We start from the raw sequence: 20,410 nt of genomic DNA, 5'->3' as shown, positions 1-20,410 counted from the left end.
CAATTCAGATAAGCACAAGGCACATGCCAGCCAGGGAGCATCACTCATGACACCAAAGTGGAGCTGGAATCAGGGCTTGGCTGAAAACTTTGTCAGTGGAGGACAACAAAAAACTGTTTTTCCAGCACGTAAGACAAAAGACACAGACGGACCACCTTCCTTCCTTAACATCCCTCCCAAGCCAAATCAGTCTGGTCATGACTTTTGGAAATAAGGGTTGGAGAATAATCCACAGAGGAAGGAAGATTTCAACGTTTTGACACTTACATTATTCGAGTGCTAATTTAGGAGGGCAATCAATGACTGGATGGTTTCGGCAGTAGGGTGTAATGAGGGGGCGGAAAAACCAGAAGGAGAAAAATAAAGGGAAGTTGCAATTTCTCATCTCAGAATATTAATTTTGCTTCTGTTTTCTCATGGTGAGTGAGGGCGTGGTCATCCAGTGTCTGCCCAACCTTGTTTCTCTGGGAACTGCACAATTAGAGACACTCTCAGTGCTGCCCATAGACTTTTCCCAAAGAAGTGATAACTCTCCTTGAACCGCCTTACCCCTCCTTGAAAGCCCCAAACTTGTTGTGTCCATTGTGTCCATGCCCAGCCTGAACTAGAGCTATTCTTTCCCTCCTGATGCAGCTCCTTGGTGCTGGGAAGGGCAGAGGAAAACTCTTGGGCATCTCTGACCGAGGCAGAGCTTCCTCCTCAGGCTGGAAGTGATACTGCTTTTCTCCTACTCAGCACCCACCCCATGTGTGGGGTACAGAGCTGGGGCGTTAGGGGATTTTTGACATTCCTCAGAAGGGGAAGGATGGCACCTTCTCCTTTACAGGGAAGCCCAGTCAGCAAGATTTGAGTCAAAGGAGCTCCAGGAAGACAGGAGCAAACTATATAAAGCAAGCCCAGTTGGCTGCAGGGCACTGCAAGCCAGCATGGCTTTCCCAAGGTAAGTGAGGGTGGAGGATTGGTTTCCTTCTTTTCCTCCTTTCACCAGGAGCTCTGGTGCAAGTGGGGAGCGAGTCCCATGCTGGGGAAGCAGGACTGAAGGAGATGCTGCCTGAGACACCAGCCCAGAAGAACAGCAGTGGGTGCAGCCCTTGAGGGCTGAACAACCCTCCAATTTTTTCTCCCTTTCTCCTGATTTTGCTTTTTCCCACCCTCTCCCATCTGATTCCCATCCCTGGCACTTTGTGCTGAAACAACAGGCACATCCTTATCCCCCTCATCACTCCTAGTCCCTGGAGAGAGGGAGAACCTCTGCTCCTGGATGATGGGGAGAGGAAGAAGAAGGTGGTTGGTATAACAGAGAATGGTTTGGTTTTCTCCCCCAGAGCTGTCAGATGGATGAACACCCTCCTCGGCCTCTCTGTGCTGTCTGTGTGGGGTAAGTGTCCTCTCTCAGTCCCCAGGCTCTGTGTGCACTTACATCCATTGAAATCAGGCTGGTGATTTCTTCACCTCTCCCAGACATGCAACAAGGCTCCTGTGCCAAGCTGGGAACACATTTCCTCTCCGTTGCATTATAATTTCTAAGACATCACCACCCTGGTGCCAGTTTGGGGGCTGGAGGGATGGAGCTGCTGTTTGGGGGGCAGGGAATCAGCGTGATCTCCCTGATTTCCCCCCTCCAGGCCTGTCCCCAGCCCACGGGAGCCTCTGGGAGCTGAAGCAGATGATCTCAGAGGCAACAGGGAAAAACGCTCTTCTGCATTACGGCTTCTACGGCTGCTACTGCGGCCTGGGGGGCAAGGGGCAGCCCAAGGATGCCACAGACAGGTGAGAATTCACTTTAAAACCTCCTTCCTGGACACCTTCTTGAATATCTTTAAATTTCTGGGGTGAGGGGGAGAAAACTCCATCCCCTAAAGCTTCGATCTCCCGTGCAGATGCTGCCAGCTGCATGATTCTTGCTACCACAGCCTCCTAAACTACCACTGTGATGCTAAGACAGAGCTCTACGACTACTACTGGCGCCGTGGGCAGCTCTGCTGCAGTGAGTAGGGCCCTGGAAAAGGAGGTGTCACCTCCCCCAAAGCCAGGGCTCATCCCGGGCTCCCCTCATCCCGCAGGGAAGGACTCCCACTGCTCCTACTTGTCCTGTGAGTGCGACCGCAGCCTGGCGCTGTGCCTGAGGAGGAACCGCGGGAGCTACACGAAACGCTACCGGTTCTACCCCAACGCACTGTGCCGGTGACGGGACTGGGGTGCGGGGCCGGGGCCGCCCCTCCATCCCCCGCCTGTGCTGAGCACACCAGAGCTGCTGGGAATTAAATTAAATCTACGCGGAAATAAACAACGTTCTCGTTCAACGTCCCCGCTCCTCTGAGAGCTGCTGCTGGGCAGGGAGAGAAATCCCCGTAAATAATCAACATCTTCCCAAAAAGCCTTTCCAAGAACTCGGTGTCGGGCCCTGCGTCACCCGAGGCTGCGGCCCACGGGGACGGGGGGGCTGGCCGGGGGAAGGGGCGTAGCAGTCCCTGAGTTTGGGACAGACGAGTCGTTTCGGAGCTTCCACTCGCAGCTGGCGGGCTGGACACGGAGGGCAGGCTCTGCCCGGGAGGACAGGCTGACAGCGAGGTGATCCTTGGTGAGCAGCTCCCCCCTCACCCCGCTGCTGGGGAAAGGAGAACGCGGGGGGATGTTGGGAGGAGGCGGCGGGAGCGGCCCCAGCCCGGAGGAAAAGTGTTCTCGCTTCCAGATGGGAACAGCTGGGAGGCCGCGCTGAGCGGGGAGGGGGCACTGCCGGCCAAAAGCGGTGCCACGGGGGGTGACAAGTGCTGGAGGGCTGGGACAGGAGCTGGGGCAGTGTCACAAACCACCTGCTCTCGGCCTAGAGGCAGCGACACTGATGTGAGGGGCACAGCTGCTTTCCTCCCTCCACATTTTGGGGGTGATCCGATTTCAGAGGAAGCTCCTGTCAAAGTGGCCACACTCCCTGTCTGAGCGTGCCCCCTGTTTCTCCTCCCAGGCCCAGGTGAGAGGAAGATGAAGGTCCTGCTGGTGCTGACGATGCTGTTTGCCTGCAGTAAGTGCATCCCCGGCCCACAGAGGGGAGCCAGGCTCACCCCCAAACTCCTGTGCACTCCTCGGGGAGACTCCCAGACTCCCTCCCCAGTTCCTCAGGCCTCATTTCTGCACACAACTTACCAAAAAAGAAAATCCCATTTTACGGCCACTCCAGGTGTGTTCACAGCCCACGGGAAACACCCGCGCACCTTCACACCGGGACTCGAGGGAAGCACCGTGGGAAACCTCACTGCCCACGGATGTTACTCGGGATTGGGCACCTCCAGGGCTTCAGTGGATCGGTACAGGCAACTCTGGGCCCAGGGGGCTATCGCTGGGCCCAGGGGGCTATCGCTGGTCCCGGGGTAACCCCGGGGCTCTGCACAACCCCAGCAGCCCCTCCTGAAGCTTTGCAAAACGCAGACCAGGTGCTTGGCAGCAGCAGGAAGGAATCAGCTTTTGGGGAAGCAAGGAAAGTGAGGCAGCGCTCACCCCCCATTCCATCCCGGGGTCAGCAGGGTGGGGCCCTGGCCCGTGGGATGGCACCGGGGAGAGGGAGGGCCGGTCCCGCAGCCGGGATGGGGCAGGGCTTGCACGGGGAGGCAGCGGCTTGGCGTGGGAACGGGCAGGGCAGAGAAGCGATCCAGGGCAGGAGGATGCGGAGCTGGCGGGTCGCAGAGCTGTGTCAGGAGGGGCGGGAGCAGCCGGTGCCACATTCCCGGCGAGTGCAGGCTCTCCTCCCCCGCAGGTGCTGCCTGCTCCGGGCCTGCTGCTTTGCCCGGCTGGCGGCGCGGCGGTGCCGCCTGGGACCCGCCCAGCCCCTCTCTGCGGCCCGGCCGGGGATCCCCAGCTGCAGTGAGTGCCCGCCCCGGGGCTGGGGATGCCCCTTTGCACAGCAGCCCCTTTCCCGGGGCAGGTCTCAGTCTCAGCGCGCTCTCGGTGCCCGCAGGGTCGGGGTCGTGGTGCCAGCGCGGCGCCTGCAGGTGCGAGCGGGCGGCGCGCCTGTGCCGGGCTCGGCTCCGCCGGGCTCAGCTCCGCTGCCGGGGACGGGCCGGCCGCTGCTGAAGCCAAAACTCCCTTTGCGAAACCATCTCCGGGCCGATCGGCGACGGGACGGCGCTTTCTCAGCCCTGGCGAGTCTCCTCCTCGGGGCCTTTTGGCTTCCAGGAGAGGACAAGGAGCCTCCGGTCCAGCGGCGTCGCGGCAGCCGAGGAGGGGGAGCGGCTCCCGATGCTCCAGCACAGCAGAACAAGGGAGGAGTGGACACCTGCCCCCCGTGAGGGGCGGGATGGGAAACGGCCCCTTGGCAGCCTGTCCGCTCCCTCCGCTTCCTGCTTCACAGCAAATTCCCTCCTGTTGCTCCAAAATAAAACCCGAGAGCCCAAAGCGCCGGTTCCCAGCGTGCCGTGACTCCGCTGAGCCCAGCGACCCCCCTCACCTCCCCGACAGGTTTCGTGTTAAAGTAGTCGGCAAAAATGACACTTGGGAGGTGACACAACTCACCCCTGAACTGCCTCAGCTTAGCTCTAAAGCTTCTGAAAATGTCCAGTTTTTTTGAGGGATGGAGAAGTGGAAGCTGCTGGAAGGGCTGGGGCAGGCACCAGGGTGTGGGAGGGCTGGGGCAGGCAGGATGGTGTGGGAGGGCTGGGGCAGGCACCAGGGCGTGGGAGGGCTGGGGCAGGCACCATGGCGTGGAGGGCTGGGGCAGGCACCATGGCGTGGGAGGGCTGGGGCAGGCACCATGGCGTGGGAGGGCTGGGGCAGGCACCATGGCGTGGGAGGGCTGGGGCAGGCACCAGGGCGTGGGAGGGCTGGGGCAGGCACCATGGCGTGGGAGGGCTGGGGCAGGCACCATGGCGTGGGAGGGCTGGGGCAGGCACCATGGTGGGGGAGGGCTGGGCTTGGACTTCGATGATCCTTGTGGGTCCTTTCCAGCTCGGGATATTGTGTGATCCCCCAAATCTCTGCTGTGACGGCACAGCCGGGAGCTTGCCTCATACCCAGTGCTGAGCAAAACAGAGTTCTCACCAGAAAAGAATGTTTTGGCCCAATTCTGCACCAACCCTGAACACATCCCTTAGGAAAAGGCAGTTCAGGCAGTGGCTGCTCCCCCCCCTTCAGCATCCCCAGGTTTTGTGCCTTGGGATGTTGACCCCGGCAGGTATCTCTGCTCCAAACCTCCTTACTAGGGGGGTCAGCAATGAAATAAAGCCACAGAAACAGCAATGAAACACTGTTTCCTCAGGGGCTGATGCCCACCCTGGATTGCCCCATAGCTGAGATCAAGGGCACCAGGCAATAGCCCTGAAACCAGCGATGCTGCTGCCAGCTGTCACCCGGGAATCAGCCCCTACCGCCCTCCTCCAGCCGGGGGGAGATGAGGAAGGAGCCCTTTGCCCAGCAGCTGATGATTGCAGGGCATAAATCAAGGATCAAATCCTCACCGAGAGGATGGATAACCCAGACAGATTGCAGGCTGAGATAAACTCAATCACACTCTCCCTTGGTAAATTCTGGGTGAATTTTAACCATCTGTGAATTTTCCTGCTTGGACATCCGGCTGTACAAATCCGTTCATACAAACCCTCCAAATGCTGATGTTTTGTCTCAGATACTGCACCCCCTTTGGAGCATTGCAATAAACTGGGCTGCAAGAGTTGTGGTTTTCATACTATGAAACAAAACCCACAGGTTCCCAGGAGGCATTTAACTTTGGGGGCCTTATTTCCCATTTGGAGAACGGATCCTGCAAATCTGCCACAGGTAGAGAGGCTGGGGTGGGGTGGAGAGGCTTTCAGTGGAGCTCAGCCAGTTTGATGGACAAGAATATCCCTTATTCCCATGATAAAACTGGTTGTGGACTTGGAAAATCCTGAACTATGGCAAATACTGGTTTAGCCAATTAACTCAACACCATCCCAGGGGACTACTTAAATAAGCCCAGAGAGCTGATGAAGCAAAAGGCCCATGCCAGAGAGGGGGAAGAGATTTTGCTGAGGTGAGTTCCCTTTTCTCAGCATCTCTCTCCCACACAAGTTGCATCCTTGTTCCCTGCCTCAGTTTCCCTACCAGCCCTGGGGGGATTTCCTCTCCTGCCTCAGTGCCTGCCCATGCTGGGGTTCCTCAAAAAGCAGCACAGAGCAGCTGCAATCTCTGCCAGAAGATACCTGCTAAATGATTGATCAGTACCACCAATTTAATCAGAGATTCTCCCTGAGCAAACGACACAAGCAGCCTCTTTTCCCCCCACCTTCCATCATATAGCACTTGCATTTTTCTTTCCTTGTCGCTTGCCTTATTTTACTTCTAAATCAAGGTGAACCACATACCTCATGCCATGAGGTATTTGAGAGCAAAACACAGTGCCCAGCACACATGGGGAGAGGGATGGAGCATGCAGGGGTCATCTGGGCACTGAGAAAGCCGCACTATCAAGAAAACCACCAGCCATGGTCTCTGCTCAGCTCTGTCTCCAGGCACAGCCATTCTGGAGACCATGGGATCTTCCTCCACTCCCAATGCTGCATCTCACCCACTCTGGCAAATTGGGAGGATACTTTGCATTGCCAAGGTAAGTCAGGATGGAAACAGTAAGACACAGGATGGTATTTTCTAGCCAAAACATCAAAAACTGTCACCCAGGAAGAAAGTGAATCATGGAATCCTAGAATCCTCATTCCATCCCCTGCCACGGGCAGGGACACCTAAGTGGTTCCTGCTCTCCCTCAGGTTCTCTCATTTTACTCAGGGAAGCACTGGGAATGCTGAGACACCCAAAGACATGCACAGACTCGACCCCAGGCTGCCCCACATGTCCAAAACCTCCTGCCAAGAGCTCCACCATATAAGGCACCCCACAGCCAGGGCCCCCAGCAGTGCCAGGAGACCTGCACAGCAGCAGGACCAGTATGGGGAGCATTGTAAATATTTGCCCACTTTGGACTCTCCGGAGGAGGGGCCCTGCTGAGGGTGCACGGCCATAAAAGGTGTGACCAGCAGTGCCTGGGGCTCACCAACCCCCAGAGCTGCTACCACCAGCATGAAGCTCCTCTCGCTGCTCCTCTTATGTGAGTACTCCCAGCAAAGCTCCCAGGTCCTGTCCACAGACAGATGGGGAGGGTGAAATGCTTTTTTTTCCTGTGGAAAGGTGGGATGGAAGGCTGCTTCTCCTGGTGCTCCTAACCTCAATTCTCCAGTCCTAGGACTGGCCTTTGCCAGCTGCAACTTGGCCCAGTTTGGACTGATGATTTTGAAAAAGACCGGGAAGTCACCGCTGGCTTACAATGGATACGGCTGCTACTGCGGCTGGGGGGGATCCAAGCAGCCCGTGGATGCCACTGACAGGTACATTGGGATGGGGTGAAGGCAGAGCAGGTGCCCCCAGCCCTCCTCACCTCCCTGGGTACAGAAAGTGAAATCTTGTTCCTGCTCCTGGGGGTGGAAATAGCAATGAGAAAATTGTTGCTTGTTCTTAAAGCCTCTTTAGAAGTGGTTCAGCAGCAGCAGCTGACAGCAAAGGTGCCCGTTGTCGATGTTCTGCAGTATTGTCCCAACTGTCCCCTGCCCTGATCTTGACTCTCATGCCTCCAGGTGCTGCCATGCCCACGACTGCTGCTACAAGAAATTGGTTTCCTCCCGCTGCAACCCCAAAACGGCCACCTACAAATACTCCTTCCGAGGAACCGCAATAACCTGTGGTGAGAGCGGGGCGGGGACAGAGCTCTGAGCAGGGAGGCACAGCCACCCACACCCCTGGGGAACTTGACTTCCAACATCCCCTTTAGACCATCCTGGCCTGGAAACCACACACAGTGAAGAGGGTGGAAATACAGGGAAAGTGCCAGGAATAATGCAAATAACTATCTGATGGATTATGGTGAAGTTTAGAGCTTGGAGACTTCCCTGAGTAGGGGCCTTGTCCTTCCCAAGAGGCCAAACACCAAGGGTTTGAGATCATCCTTCCATCCTGGATGGGGACCTGGCACAGCTGCCCTGATTCCCTCAAAGCAAACTTATTGTTCCAAGGACCAAAGCAAAGCCTGATGCAGGGAAATCCCACAGACACAGCAGAGAGAAAGTGAAGGAAATACTCCCTCCAGGGCCAGGTGGCTCCACACTCCAGACATGAGACCACCTGAGACATCCCAAACTCAACAGAGAGGCTGTGGGGATGATGAAAAAACACCTCTTTGACTCTCACACCCTTCACCTGCCATCATTCCCCCCAATTTTCTTCCAGGAACCGGGAGTTGGTGCGAAAGACAGACCTGTGCGTGTGACAAGAGGGCGGTGGAGTGCTTCCAGAGGGCAGCCAGCTCCTACCGCAAATCCTACGACAACTACCCCAAATCCAAGTGCAAGGGCAGAACACCCTCCTGCTGAGCACACCTGCCTGCCTGCGGCTCCAAACCTGACACAAACCATCAGAACTGGGGAGGGTTCTGCCTTTCCTGTGGCCAGGCAGGACATGGAACATCCTTGTGGCACCAAAAAGGTGCCCAGCACCTTTCCCCAGTGCCTCAGCGCAGGGAAAACCTGCTTCCTGTGGTTGAATAACTCATAAAAACAAGGTGAACCCTGCAAATAAAGATGTTTTTTTAATTGTGACCAGTGTTGTGTTTTGGGAATCAGTGGTGGAAGGGGTAGGTAACAGCATAGAGCTTGAGGGCTGATTTTTTAAAGACAATTTTCCTTCCTGCACACATTTTTTCTTAAAAAATGACCAGAAGTGACATTTTAGCAGCCAACCAGTAAATCTTAAGAGCTCCAGAGAGAAAAAAAAAAAAAAAAAAAAAAGCCCACAGAACCAGCAAGTGGCTGCTGCACCCCAACCCCAAAGCAGGCTCCAAGGCCAGCTTCTCTCCAGGAGCTCAGCCTCAATCCACAATCCAGCGCCAAACCACTTCTAATGACTGTTTAAGCAATTAATCCTCACTGAAGGCACAGGGGAGCCCAGTGGTGGGGTCTCAGAGGTTTGGGTGTCTCCTCGCAGCCAGATGTCTCCTCAGGCTGCAGCTCCATGCAGCCACCTCAACCCACACCACAGCTGTACATGATCCCAAATTAGCCCTAATTACTTCTAACAAGCCAGGGCTGGCTGCACTCTGAGCCTCCAGGAAGGCACCTCCATCTGTAATGCTGCCTATGGAGATGTGATCTGCCTAAAATAAAGGAGTTTTAAGGGTAATTTATTTGATTTCCCCCTCAGTGCTGAGGGCTCCTGCCTGACTTGGTGTTAAGTGTTTCATTACAAACAACAACACCCCTACCTCATGTTCCTACAATAAATGTGGTATATTTATAATTCCAAACCAATAATTTATTCTCATTTTCTACAGCCAGTAAGGATTCTAGAAGCTGAGACAGAGCCAATGCTGCCTTCTAAGGCTGGTGCCTGCACCCAGGAAGCTCCAAGGAACTGCCCCACAGCTCAACACCAGCACAAACCACCTTCCTTCCATCCAACACTGGATTATGGCTTGTTCTTCATGCCCAATTTCACTCCCTTTCTGCAGTTCCCAAAGCTCTGCAGACATGGAGACCATGGGTGACAAGGCAGAGCTGTGAGATAAACCAGAAGGCAGCTCCTAAATAGGAACAAGGGACAGGAGACACAGAGCAGCACAGGCAGAAAACGCTTCCCATACACAGACTTGCTTACGGAGGTCAGCCAGAACCTGCCTAAATGCCTAAAACTTCCAGTTCAACTGAATTCCTGACCTGCAGGGGCAGGATTTGGGAAAATAAGTCCAGGGAAGATGATGGTGGGAAACAGGTTGCAGAGAAAGTGGCTTTCTACATCCTCCTGCTGCGTATTCTCCCTTAAGAGGCTCACAGTGACCTTGCTGCAGAAACAGCCAAAACACCCTCAAATTTGTCAGCCAGCAGCTAAGAACAAACAGTCATCCTCCCCAAAGCCCAAGGGAATATCCAGTGCTCATTGTCCATCCTTGGCCTGCGGATTACGGAGCACTCAGCTCCACCAAGGAGTAAACACACACTATGTATGAATCATGGTGTTGTTCTCTTGTTTCTTGCCTCCCTTCCTCCTCCCAGGAAAATCCACGACCTGTTTACAAAGCAAATTCACTGCTTAAACTCACTTCTGTGAAGAATGTTGCCCAAAGATTCCCTATGAAAAAAAAAATACATTGGGAAGGTGGAAATTTCAACGGGAAAAACGTTAAACAAACAAAATCAGTTTTAACATCTTTGGATATGGAATGGCTGTGCAGGCACAAAGCCACCCTGGCAAGATAAAGGGAATTTGACTGATTTGTCAAGATTTATGAACCCAGCACATTAAGAGTTTATTTTAATCACATTACACTTGAAAATGAAAGCATTTTCAGTCCCAGATTTTGTTCCATGTATCAGAGGCCACGAGCCGAGGGCCAGTCTCTCTCTCTGCTGTTTGTGCTGCTGTTGCAGATCCCCCTTTCATCCTGCACACGAGGGGATGGGGTTTGAGTTCCCACCTCAGCCTCCAGGACAATTAATTCCCTTCACAACTCTCAGGCTCCAGCCAACAACAAATCTCTTATCAGCCCTGGCTCTAGAGGACAAAAACCCAATTCATTAAGATCAAACTTTTTATTCACAGTGCACGACTGCAAATTCTTATCTTTTCAAGCCTGCAGAACAGACCTGCCTTTCAGACCAAAATACAGGACAGGGCAGGACACAGGTGACACAGCTACACCTACACTGCCTTGCCAAACTGCTGTCACAACTCCTCACCCCCTGAAGGAACTTGCACTCTCTCCTCACTAAGCTCTGACTCACCTCTCTTTGCACTGCTGTGAAAATGACTGTCTTGGAGAAAAAGGAATTCCTACATCACCAGTTCTTCCAGGAGAGCTCCTTTCTTTTTATTCTTCAAGTAACAGCAGCAGAGAACACCAAGTACCAGCCCAATTCTTCACAGTTCAGTAAAAAAAACCCAAAAAAACCCCCACACCTATTTATATTTCCATGCTGATTTATAAACTTTAAAGCACAGATGAATTTTTCAAATGCAACACTCCTTACTTTGAAAAAATTCCTTTCACTTCTGCCCTGGCTGATGAGGTGTCTCCTGTGTGTGTAAGTGCACATGTACTTTCTTCAAGCCTAGTGCTTGTTACAAGCCCAAAAACCTGAGTGGAGCTGAAACACTGTGAGCCACAAATCAAAGGCTGAATCCCACAGTCCTTTCACCTCGATCCAAATTCTCAGTCCTACAGTGGAAAACATCACAGGAGTCGAGCTGTACATCCTAATTGGTGACCTCACCAAAATGGAATTTAAGATGGAAAAAATCCTGCCCTGAAAAACGCCTGATTTATGAAGTGAAATAGGCAGGTTTCCCAGGGATCACTGCTGCTTGGAAGCTTCTTCCCAGGACTCTTGGTCCTTTGGCTATACTAATTTAATTTGGAGACTAACACCTATCCAGCTCCTGGCTTAGACTAAAGCCCTGGAGTAGCCCAGAAATTCAGGAACAGGGCAAAGGGGATGAGATTCCAGGTGTCCAAGTAACAACACTGATGAGAAACCGCAAGCCTGTTCCTGTCACATTTTATCAGATCGGAAGAATCAGCTCTGCATTCTCATGAGTCCACTAGGATTATTGTTTTTCCTCCTACATCTTAAAGGAGCTGATCCCAAAGCTCAGCAAGCATGGATAGAGCAATTCCCATCTCCCTCCATGTACTCATCACTTCTGAACCAGCCCAGTGCAATGCCAGCAGTTCTAGTGAGATTAAAACTTGTCACTGCATTCCTGCCTGGCAAACAAAAGAGGAATGTCATGTTTGAGACAGTGCTGGCTGACACACTTTGCTTTGGAAATGATTCTGGGACTCTGTTCCCTTACTTTATTTGAATTTAAAAAGAAAAATATTTACCACCAGAGATATTCCTGAGTTGAGATTTGTTAAGCTTTCCCTGACAGCAAGGTGAAATAAAGCTCCTCCAGGCATAAACAAATAAAATAAAAATAAAAAAAGACCAGGCACATCAAGATATGTCAAAAGAAATTTGACACCGTTGTGTGTAGAAAAGATTCTCACCGTCATCTAACTCCAAGATTATAGACCCAAGTCTCTATTTCCTGTTAAGTTTAAACAACTCTTCTCACCACAGGTTGATGCAGAATCAATGAGCAATTGTCATCCTCACAAGCAAAGAAAGAGGAAGTTCTCTTGTGCTTGGAAATCCCAGCACAGATGGATTTTAAGATAACCATGGGTTGCCTGGAAATTTTCCTGGGGGAATTTTGTCTTTATCAGTTTTATTTGCTTTTCTCATCAGAGCACTGAGTCATATGTTCAGGGCTGCCATGGCCTTCACCAGGGTGACATGGTTGGCCGGGTCTGTCTCTGTTCTGGTGTCTGCACTGTCCCCTTTGGTGGCCAGGACCTTCTGCCTGTGCCTCTCCTCCTGACGCTTCTTCTTCTCCAGCCGCTGCTGTTCCTTCCTCTGTTTCTTGGCTACCTGAAAGGGAAGGATGAAAACACAAAGTTCAAACCACACATGCTCTGCTCAGCTGGGGAAAAGGAATGAAGGAGACAAGCAGATACCAAGGCAGCTGCCAGAGGACATTCCTAACTATTTATCAGGACTTTATTCTGAGTTGTTTTGGGAAGTGCCGCATGTCACCAGGAAATGTTTGTGGCAGAGCAGTCACAGCTGCAGCAGTGACAAAATGCAGTGAGCAGAAGCTCATTTTAACTCAAATGAGAAGAGAATTACTGAGTAAGCAATGCTAAGGCATCCCCCAGCCACTGAAGGGTGCTCATGTTGCTGCCAAACCCCTCACACACCTTTGGGTTTTTGCTGGCTCGGTTCTCTTCCCTGGATCCAGCTTTTCCCTTGTCATTTTCTGCTTCACTTTGATGCAAGCTCTGATTTCCAAAGATTCTTGAACCAGTTCCATTCTCTTCCCACAGTGTCCCGCTGCAGGATTTCTGCTCCCTGCCTGGGGGCTCCTGCTGCTCCTCGGTACCTGCCAACAGCAGAGGTTTTCCTCAGACATGTTCTACCCAGGAGCTGTCACACTGTCAGCCAATTCCTTTTCCCAGAAGTCCTGGGGTTTTTTGGAAGCTGGATTGAACTTGCCCTCACTAACAACCTTCCAGAGCACAGAAGGCTGAGGTGGCAGCACACAAACCCCACCTGTCCTGCTGCTGTCCCCAACACCAACATCACGGTCACCCAAAGTCTCAGGTGACAAACTGTGCACTCACCTATTCCTTCCCCTTCCTTCATCTGCAAGATGGCAAGTATTGCAGATTCCACATTGTAGTCCTCCACTTCCAGAACATGGCTTACCAAATCAATGTCCTGTCCACAAGAGGGAAAGGAGAACACTGAAGAGTTCAAATCTCTGACCTACATTCACTTAAAAACACCTGCACCACTGAGAGGGGGTTGCTGCTTTTATCATTAGTCTGTGCTTCAATTCTGAAAGGGTGAGAAGGAAAACCTTAAATTCCTGAAGATATCAGAAAAAAGGAACACACTGTTTTCAGTGTAAGTTTCCCTCTTGGCCCTTTCTGTTCTAGGCACCTGCACAGTGCCAACAGCCAAGAGTCACAGATTATCCAGTTATCTGTGATCTTCAGTAGCCCCAAAGGATTTCAGAACTTACAGGATTTGTTTCCAAGTGAATTTTATGAGAGCCACAGGACAGACCTTCCAAAATTATAAGGCAACCACAAAAAAGTCGGTATTTCATCTGTATTTAAGGGTTGATTCTAGGATGAGATGCACCCTGACTGATGGCTGTGCTACTCAAGTTTGTACAAGATGAGTGTTCTTTACAATTTCTCCCAGGACTACTTCCATGTATTGAGGAGGTTTGAACATGAAGCACAGAAAGGCTCCTTGACACTTACTGAACACCCGGTTGTGTTGCAGACTTTTTGTACAGCATCTTCCATCTCCACTTCAGTCTCATCTTCAGAGCTGCCCTTCTGTGGTTTCACTTCCTCTGCCTTTTTCAAATCGTTCTTGCTAAGCATCTGAAGAAGAGCAAAGCCCAGCAGATCACACAGGCATGCAATCCAAAAAAGTCTGACATCCTAATAAAAGTAATTATCGTGGCACACTTTTCTCGGGAACATCCCATGTCAAACCATCCTGGAAACTGTGTAACCTCCACCATCACTGAGAGTTTCCCACATCTCCTGCACTGCTGAACAAACTCCAGTGTACTGCAACATCATGAATCACAATAAACGAGCTTTTAAATGGATTATTTTTAATACAATACCACACCTCAGCTGTGTGCAGAGAACCTCAAGCACAGCACAATTACTCCTCAACATCAAAAAGGGAGATAGGAAGAAGACAACTACATCCAGCTGTTGCATTTCCAGCTCTTTCCTCCCTTCCCTTTGTTTTTCCATTTGAGGTGCATGACTACATCATTTAGATGAGGTTGCTTCCAGACAGCTCACATCATGGCATCAGCTTTGGATTCATTTCCAGCCCAGAGGCTGACATCCTCCTTCACAGCCCCTCCCGGGACAGCCAGCAGCATGAGCTACAACAACCTCATGTTGTTGGGGCTTCGCTTTCCCAGCACAACACAGAGACACAGCTCTTCCCTCCATCCCAGATGAGACTGGAAACCACCTGGCAGCACTCCTCAGCTCTGTTTGTCACCCCCAGCTGGCTCACCCCATCACAACCCACCTCCATGCGCAGGTAGGCGGGAGTTTCCGAGTCGTCGCTGATCCTGCGGACGCTGTCGTAGTGCTCCCCGTACCTGTAGGCGATGTGCAGCTCCCTGGCATCGCTCCTGTCCGTGCCCCGGATCTCAACAAAACAAACAAACTGCAAATCAGGATTTGGAACCGACTCCAGCAAAGGATTTTTCTTTCACAGGATTCATTTTTTGCAGCGATGGTAAGCACTGTGAAGGAAGCAAGTAGGTGGTTGCTGGAGCATTTGAAACAGGAAGAGAAGAAGGTTTGAAAGCCAGATGTGAAATATTGGGCAGTTACATCAGAACAAACAAAACGTGGAATGAAAATATTTTTGTGGAAAGCTCAGAACTATTTCCTGAACTTTCCACAGGAGCTATCAGATTTTTTATCATCTTTCTAGAACCAACTGCAGCAAGAGCTCCCAGGGAATGTACCATGTCATTTTACCTTCAAATATGAGGGAAGAGAGGTCATTCAAGTGACAGCTACAGTGGAAACAGTCACTCAGAGTAAATTTTGATCTGCAGCTGGGACAAGATGCTGTTTTAACAGCATTCCAAACAGCTGTGTTTTGTTTTTAAAAGAAAGTTATTAACTCCATTCAGGAGCACTGTTAACAACCAAATGCCGCTTTGCTTTGCTTTGTCAGCACCGAGTTACAGCAGCTTCCACAAAAAATTCCTGCTCTGAGTATTATCTGTACTGATGTGAGAATAGTTCCCACCCCGATTATCAGTGTCTCAAACTGTTAGATAAGAGCTACACAGCATTCCAGCTCCTGCCAGGAATGCAGAAAATCCCACTGCACTTGCAGACCAGCTTGGCTTGACCTGCCAGCCCAAGTTCAAAGATGTGGGCTGGAGCAGACGTCAGCAAGCAAAGGACCAGAACTCCTTGCTTTAGGGCTCCAGAGTTTCCCAACCCTTTTACGTCTGTGCATTGCCTTATCTCAGCTCCCAGAACACACACCAAGTCACCTTTCAGCCCTGGCTGCAGTCTGTGCTGCACTAATGACTTCAGGTTTTCCAACAAATAATTCTCCATTCGTCTACTTTACACTTGCTCACCTTCAGATTTCAACTCAACACTTGGTTACATTTAACTCCTATTCAGTTATTCAAAACTGAAACTTGGTGAGATGTATTTAAAACATTTCTCCTCTGCCAGAGCTTGAATAGGTATCTAACAAATCCCAAAGCTCTTGAAAGATTTGAAAAGTAGCCTATTTAGCTCTCATTAGAGAAGCCTTTTTCCACTCTGGAGTGGGCCCAGAGGAGGCCACCAAATTGATTTAGAGGGATGGAGCAGTTCTCCTATGAGGAAAGACTTGGGATTGTTCAGTTTGGAGAAGAGAAGGCTCCAGAACTGTGACCTTCCAGTACCTGAAGGAGCTGAGAGTGAGGATGGAGAGAGACTATTTACAAGGGCTGGAGGGTCAGGACACAGGGAATGGCTTCCCACTGGCAGAGGGCAGAAGATAGATGGGATACGGGAAGGGATTCTTCCCTGTGAGGGTGGGCAGGCCCTGGCACAGGGTGCCCAGAGAAGCTGTGGCTGCCCCTGAATCCCTGGCAGTGTCCAAGGCCAGGTTGGATGGGGCTTGGAGCAGCCTGAGATAGTGGAAGGTGTCCCTGCCCATGGCAGGGGTGGAACTGGAAGAACTTTAAGGTCCCTCCCAACCCTAACTAACCTGGGATTCTCTGATCCTATGAACACACTGAAACTGGTAAGTAAATGAGAGCTGCAGATTAAAAACAGAGGGAAAAAAGCCAGCCTGTTACCCAAAAAACCAATAAAACAACCTACAAATCTCAGCTAACTTGAGTCCACAGTTGGACTCCATGACCTTAAAGGTCTTTTCCAACTTTAATAATTGTGTAATTTACAGTCACTATCAAAAAAGTTAAGGGGTGTTCAAAGACCAAAAAATTCCATGCAGAGATGTTCATTTGCAAAGAGCTTTTCATGATGTTACAACTACTCACAGTTCTCTTAACTCACACCACTGTCAAGGGCCTGAGACAACCCTTCACTAACAGCACTGCTCAGGCAAGCCAGAACCTCATCGCAAACTCTGTATTGTTACCCTAACACAGTCAGTGAGAGGAGATTAAAGAACCAAGGTTTTCAAAAGGACATCAAAATCTCAATAAATTATAACCCTGAGGAACAACACATGAAAACCACCCCTGTGACCTCCCCTGCAGGGTCACTGCCTCTGCACAGGTACTTCACCCACATGTCCCACTGCCCATGGCTGCCTGGAAATGAGAGTTTAAATTTGAGTTCAGGAATCCACGTGATGCTGTTTTAAATGTATGTAAGACGTCACTGACAGCTTTCATCTGGTTTTTTATCTTTATTGCCCTGTTTAATCTACATACTTCATTGGTTCTGTCTGTAAAGAGAGGCCAGAAACAATCCTGACTTTAATACAGGTTCTCACTTGCTCAGTGACCAGGCAGATTGACCATGGACCCAGTCCAGTGTGGACTTGCCATGGAAAAATAATAATAACGAGAAAACAAGGGACTTGTTTCAGTGCCCCCTCTGTCAGAGGAAACCACACCGCACAGATCTTTCCAGGAGCTGATTAAATACCACTTTAAGCTTTTAAAATCTCCTTTTAAAGCTCGTTCCTGTATCTGGCAGAAACCTTGGCATTTCCCATCCCATGAAGAACTGATGGAGTTTCACTCCAACACAGTGCATGCCCTGCTATACTTTCATTTCCATCTTCCTGAATCTTATTGTACAGGTTTCCTTAAGTCTAGCTCAAATTCCAGGGGGCTGTGGAGCCCTTCAGGACTCACCAGGCTGGAGAGATGGGCAAGGAAGAACTGCCTGAAGTTTACCAAGGGAAATGCAGGTCCTGCTCCTGGGGAGGAACAACCCCAGGTAGCAGCACAGGCAGGGGTGACCTGCTGGAGCATCTCTGCAGGAAGGACTTGCGGTCCCAAGGTCAGTGACCTGTCCCAGAGCCAGCAGAGTGTCCTGGGGGCCAAGAGGCCAATGAGGCCTTGGGGTGCACTGGGAGGAGCTCAGGGAGTGACCCTGCCCCTCTGCCCAGCCCTGGGACACACCTGGACTGCTGTGTCCAGCTCTGGGCTCCTCAGGACAGGGGAACAGGGAGCTCTGGAGCAGGGCCAGTGAAGGCTGCAGGGATGAGGAAGGGCCTGGAGCATGTCCCTGCCCAGGAAAGGCTGAGGGAGCTGGGACTGGTCAGCCTCAAGAGCAGGGAGACAAGACCAGATGATCCAGTGTGGTGCCCTCCAACCTGACCCATTCTGAGATTCCTATCAGAAAACTCAGCTCAAAAGCAGTCTGATCTTCAAGAAACAGAGCATGGCACTGAAGCTCATAGCCTAAAGCCCAAGTAAAATATGCTGCTCTGCCCCCACACACACATCTCTCATGCACTCACTGGTTTTTTTCCTTCCCTCTCCTCCTAGCCAAAATCTCAAATGTTCCCCCTCTTCAAAAACCAAGCACAGCTCTGCACCGTGCCCAGATCATTGCAGCTACTGCTCTTTTTCAATAAATCAGGATTTTTTCCACACTACTTATATCCCTCAGGTAAAAATTAGGCCAAAATGTAGAAGCTTTGTTTCTCACCTGCCACAGTGGAGCGTTGAGCTGATGAATAACCACATTCATTTGATTGTTCCTTGCAAAGGCCACGATAGCATCATTGCCAGCAAAAGTACCAGGCTTGGCCAAATTGGCAACTAAAGGAAAAAACATTCACAAGAGTTGAACCTAATTTCTGATACTTCCAAAAGCAGTGGAGGGATAACGAGGGGTGAGATTTCAACACGAGCCCAAGAAATTCTGGAAGGGAAATCCCACCTGTGAAACAGTGAATGCTGAGGCAAGAATTTGGCTGCAACACAAGTTAATGCATTTAAATGACCACAGAAATCTCTAAAGAAGGCACTACACCCTTAGACTAAGCAAGGCTACTTGGGTCTGTTAGCTCAGAAGGAGAAGTGCCACATACTGAGTGACCAAACCACTTTCATGCATCATCTGCATGGTACCTGGCACATCAAAGGATGTATTTGCTTCTAGTTTGGATCTTCCCCCAGTTCCCAGGAGGAAATACTGAGTGCCAAGGAGGAAGAAACCCAAAGAAATCAGCCACTCACCAAAACAGCCAAATCCCCACTAGTATTCAAGGAGAACTAGACAATTTTTCCTAAGTTCCTTTTGAAAACACCTAATTTTTACTCCTTGCCTTTTTGGTCTCTCTTTCCTTCTCCAAATTTCTCCTAAATTTAAATAATTTCCAGGACAAATTCAGTGAAGATTAAATATCTCACCTTCCCACAGCACTACAACAGCCATAAATGTAAAGTCTCTGTTTCTAACAACTAGAGAGGAGCCCTAAGGTACTTCTGGGTTTTTTCACAGGATTAATTTTTTGCAGTGATGGCAAACACCGTGAAGGAAGCAAGTAGATGGCAAACACTGTGAAGGAAGCAAGTAGGTGGTTGCTGGAGCATTTGAAACAGGAAGAGAAGAAGGTTTGAAAGCCAGATGTGATATATTGGGCGGTTACATCAGAACAAACAAAACATGGATCTGGGATGAGGCAGTGGTTAGTGAGGAGCTGCTCTGAGGAGACACAAGCCCATGGCACAGCGATGCCTCCCAGGGTGTCCCACGGAGCCCGTACCGTGTCTGTCAAAGGGCACATCGTCCTCCACGAAGGGCTCGAAGTCCCCGCGCTGCCTCACCATGAACTCCACGGTCTCCTGGCGGTGCCGCAGGTGGTTCCGGGAGTGCCCCTCCAGCTGGTCCCCCAGGGCCCGGAACAGGCAGTTGCTGCCGAGAAGGAAAAGAGGAGTGAGTGTGTCTGAGGCAGCAGAAGGAGTACAGGGTCACAGGGAGAGGGGCTGAGCTCATCCTGCCCGGTTTAGCAGGGATATGAACGCAAAGGAGGGTTCACTCCCTGTGGCTGCTGGAGCAGCTGGGTTTGGGTGATGGTGTCACGGTGAATCTGCTGGGCCGAACTGTCACACTGACATAAAGGGACATAAAGCAACAAAGGGCAAAACAATGCCCTACGGAGCAACTTCTCAGCAGAAACGTTTACTACCCTTTCACCTTATAGAAAAGAAGGGAGTGAAAGTGTTCCATGAGAACATTTATGGACCTTCCCATACTCAGTTCCGCTGGAGCCCTCGGGCCCCTGGGTTTGGACTGACCGAGCCTATAGGCCCTACAGAACCGCAGAGAACAGCGGAGAGCCCTGAGGGGTACGGCGGGGAAATCCTCACCCCTGCGGAGCACCGGGCCCACTTCAACCGGGAGGGGAAAATCCTCGGCCCCCGGGGACACCGGCTCCCCTCCCCGGGAGCGATGAAAGCCCTCAGGCCCGGGGATGAGCTCCCATCTCCCGGGGAGGAGGAAGCCCACAGCCTTGAGGGCTGGATGTGCAGGACTCGCCGGCCCCCGGCTTGCGGGGGTCACCCGCCGCGGCGCTCACCCATCTCCCGGCACCTCCCGCAGCTTGAGGCCCAGGGCCCGGAGCTGCCCGGCGAGGCCGCCGCTGTGGCCCGGAGCGGGGCCCGGGGCCGGTCCGGCGGGGGAATGGCGGGCCCGGCGGCCCTTCCTGGCGCTGGCGGCGGGCCGGGCCTTGGCCGCCTGTTTGCGGGACATCCCCGCCGGCCGCCGCACCGGGCGGGTCACGTGACCGCCGCACCGGGAAC

General features: G+C 51.6%; 4 protein-coding genes across 4 annotated transcripts; 3 read left to right on the top strand and 1 right to left on the bottom strand.

Annotated features, from left to right (window-relative positions):
* Nucleotides 1-727: 727 nt before the first annotated feature.
* LOC310918176 (basic phospholipase A2 CoaTx-II-like) lies at nucleotides 728-2,188 on the top strand (the record flags this gene model as incomplete). Its single annotated transcript, XM_083876973.1, has 5 exons — nucleotides 728-940; nucleotides 1,326-1,378; nucleotides 1,626-1,770; nucleotides 1,881-1,987; nucleotides 2,064-2,188. The coding sequence occupies exons 1-5, from the start codon at nucleotides 927-929 to the stop codon at nucleotides 2,186-2,188; spliced, it is 444 nt and encodes a 147-aa protein (XP_083733099.1). The 5' UTR covers nucleotides 728-926.
* A 281-nt stretch (nucleotides 2,189-2,469) lies between these two features.
* LOC310917946 (basic phospholipase A2 9-like) lies at nucleotides 2,470-4,065 on the top strand (the record flags this gene model as incomplete). Its single annotated transcript, XM_083876587.1, has 5 exons — nucleotides 2,470-2,581; nucleotides 2,900-3,019; nucleotides 3,176-3,302; nucleotides 3,749-3,855; nucleotides 3,950-4,065. The coding sequence occupies exons 2-5, from the start codon at nucleotides 2,980-2,982 to the stop codon at nucleotides 4,063-4,065; spliced, it is 390 nt and encodes a 129-aa protein (XP_083732713.1). The 5' UTR covers nucleotides 2,470-2,581; nucleotides 2,900-2,979.
* Nucleotides 4,066-7,039: 2,974 nt separating this feature from the next.
* LOC310917945 (basic phospholipase A2 Ts-G6D49-like) lies at nucleotides 7,040-8,519 on the top strand (the record flags this gene model as incomplete). Its single annotated transcript, XM_083876586.1, has 4 exons — nucleotides 7,040-7,067; nucleotides 7,197-7,344; nucleotides 7,591-7,697; nucleotides 8,240-8,519. 4 exons carry the CDS (start codon nucleotides 7,040-7,042, stop codon nucleotides 8,380-8,382), a joined length of 426 nt encoding a protein of 141 aa, XP_083732712.1. The 3' UTR covers nucleotides 8,383-8,519.
* Nucleotides 8,520-10,668: 2,149 nt separating this feature from the next.
* Nucleotides 10,669-20,360, bottom strand: OTUD3 (OTU deubiquitinase 3; the record flags this gene model as incomplete). Its single annotated transcript, XM_083877030.1, has 8 exons — nucleotides 10,669-12,477; nucleotides 12,807-12,988; nucleotides 13,230-13,326; nucleotides 13,881-14,006; nucleotides 14,683-14,805; nucleotides 18,312-18,424; nucleotides 19,375-19,523; nucleotides 20,188-20,360. The coding sequence occupies 8 exons, from the start codon at nucleotides 20,358-20,360 to the stop codon at nucleotides 12,304-12,306; spliced, it is 1,137 nt and encodes a 378-aa protein (XP_083733156.1). The 3' UTR covers nucleotides 10,669-12,303.
* Between the last annotated feature and the right edge of the window lie 50 nt (nucleotides 20,361-20,410).

This window comes from Zosterops lateralis, assembly GCF_965231275.1.
Source record: "Zosterops lateralis genome assembly, chromosome: 22".
NCBI classification, from domain to species: domain Eukaryota; kingdom Metazoa; phylum Chordata; class Aves; order Passeriformes; family Zosteropidae; genus Zosterops; species Zosterops lateralis.
This window is presented reverse-complemented; position numbering and strand designations above follow the sequence as displayed.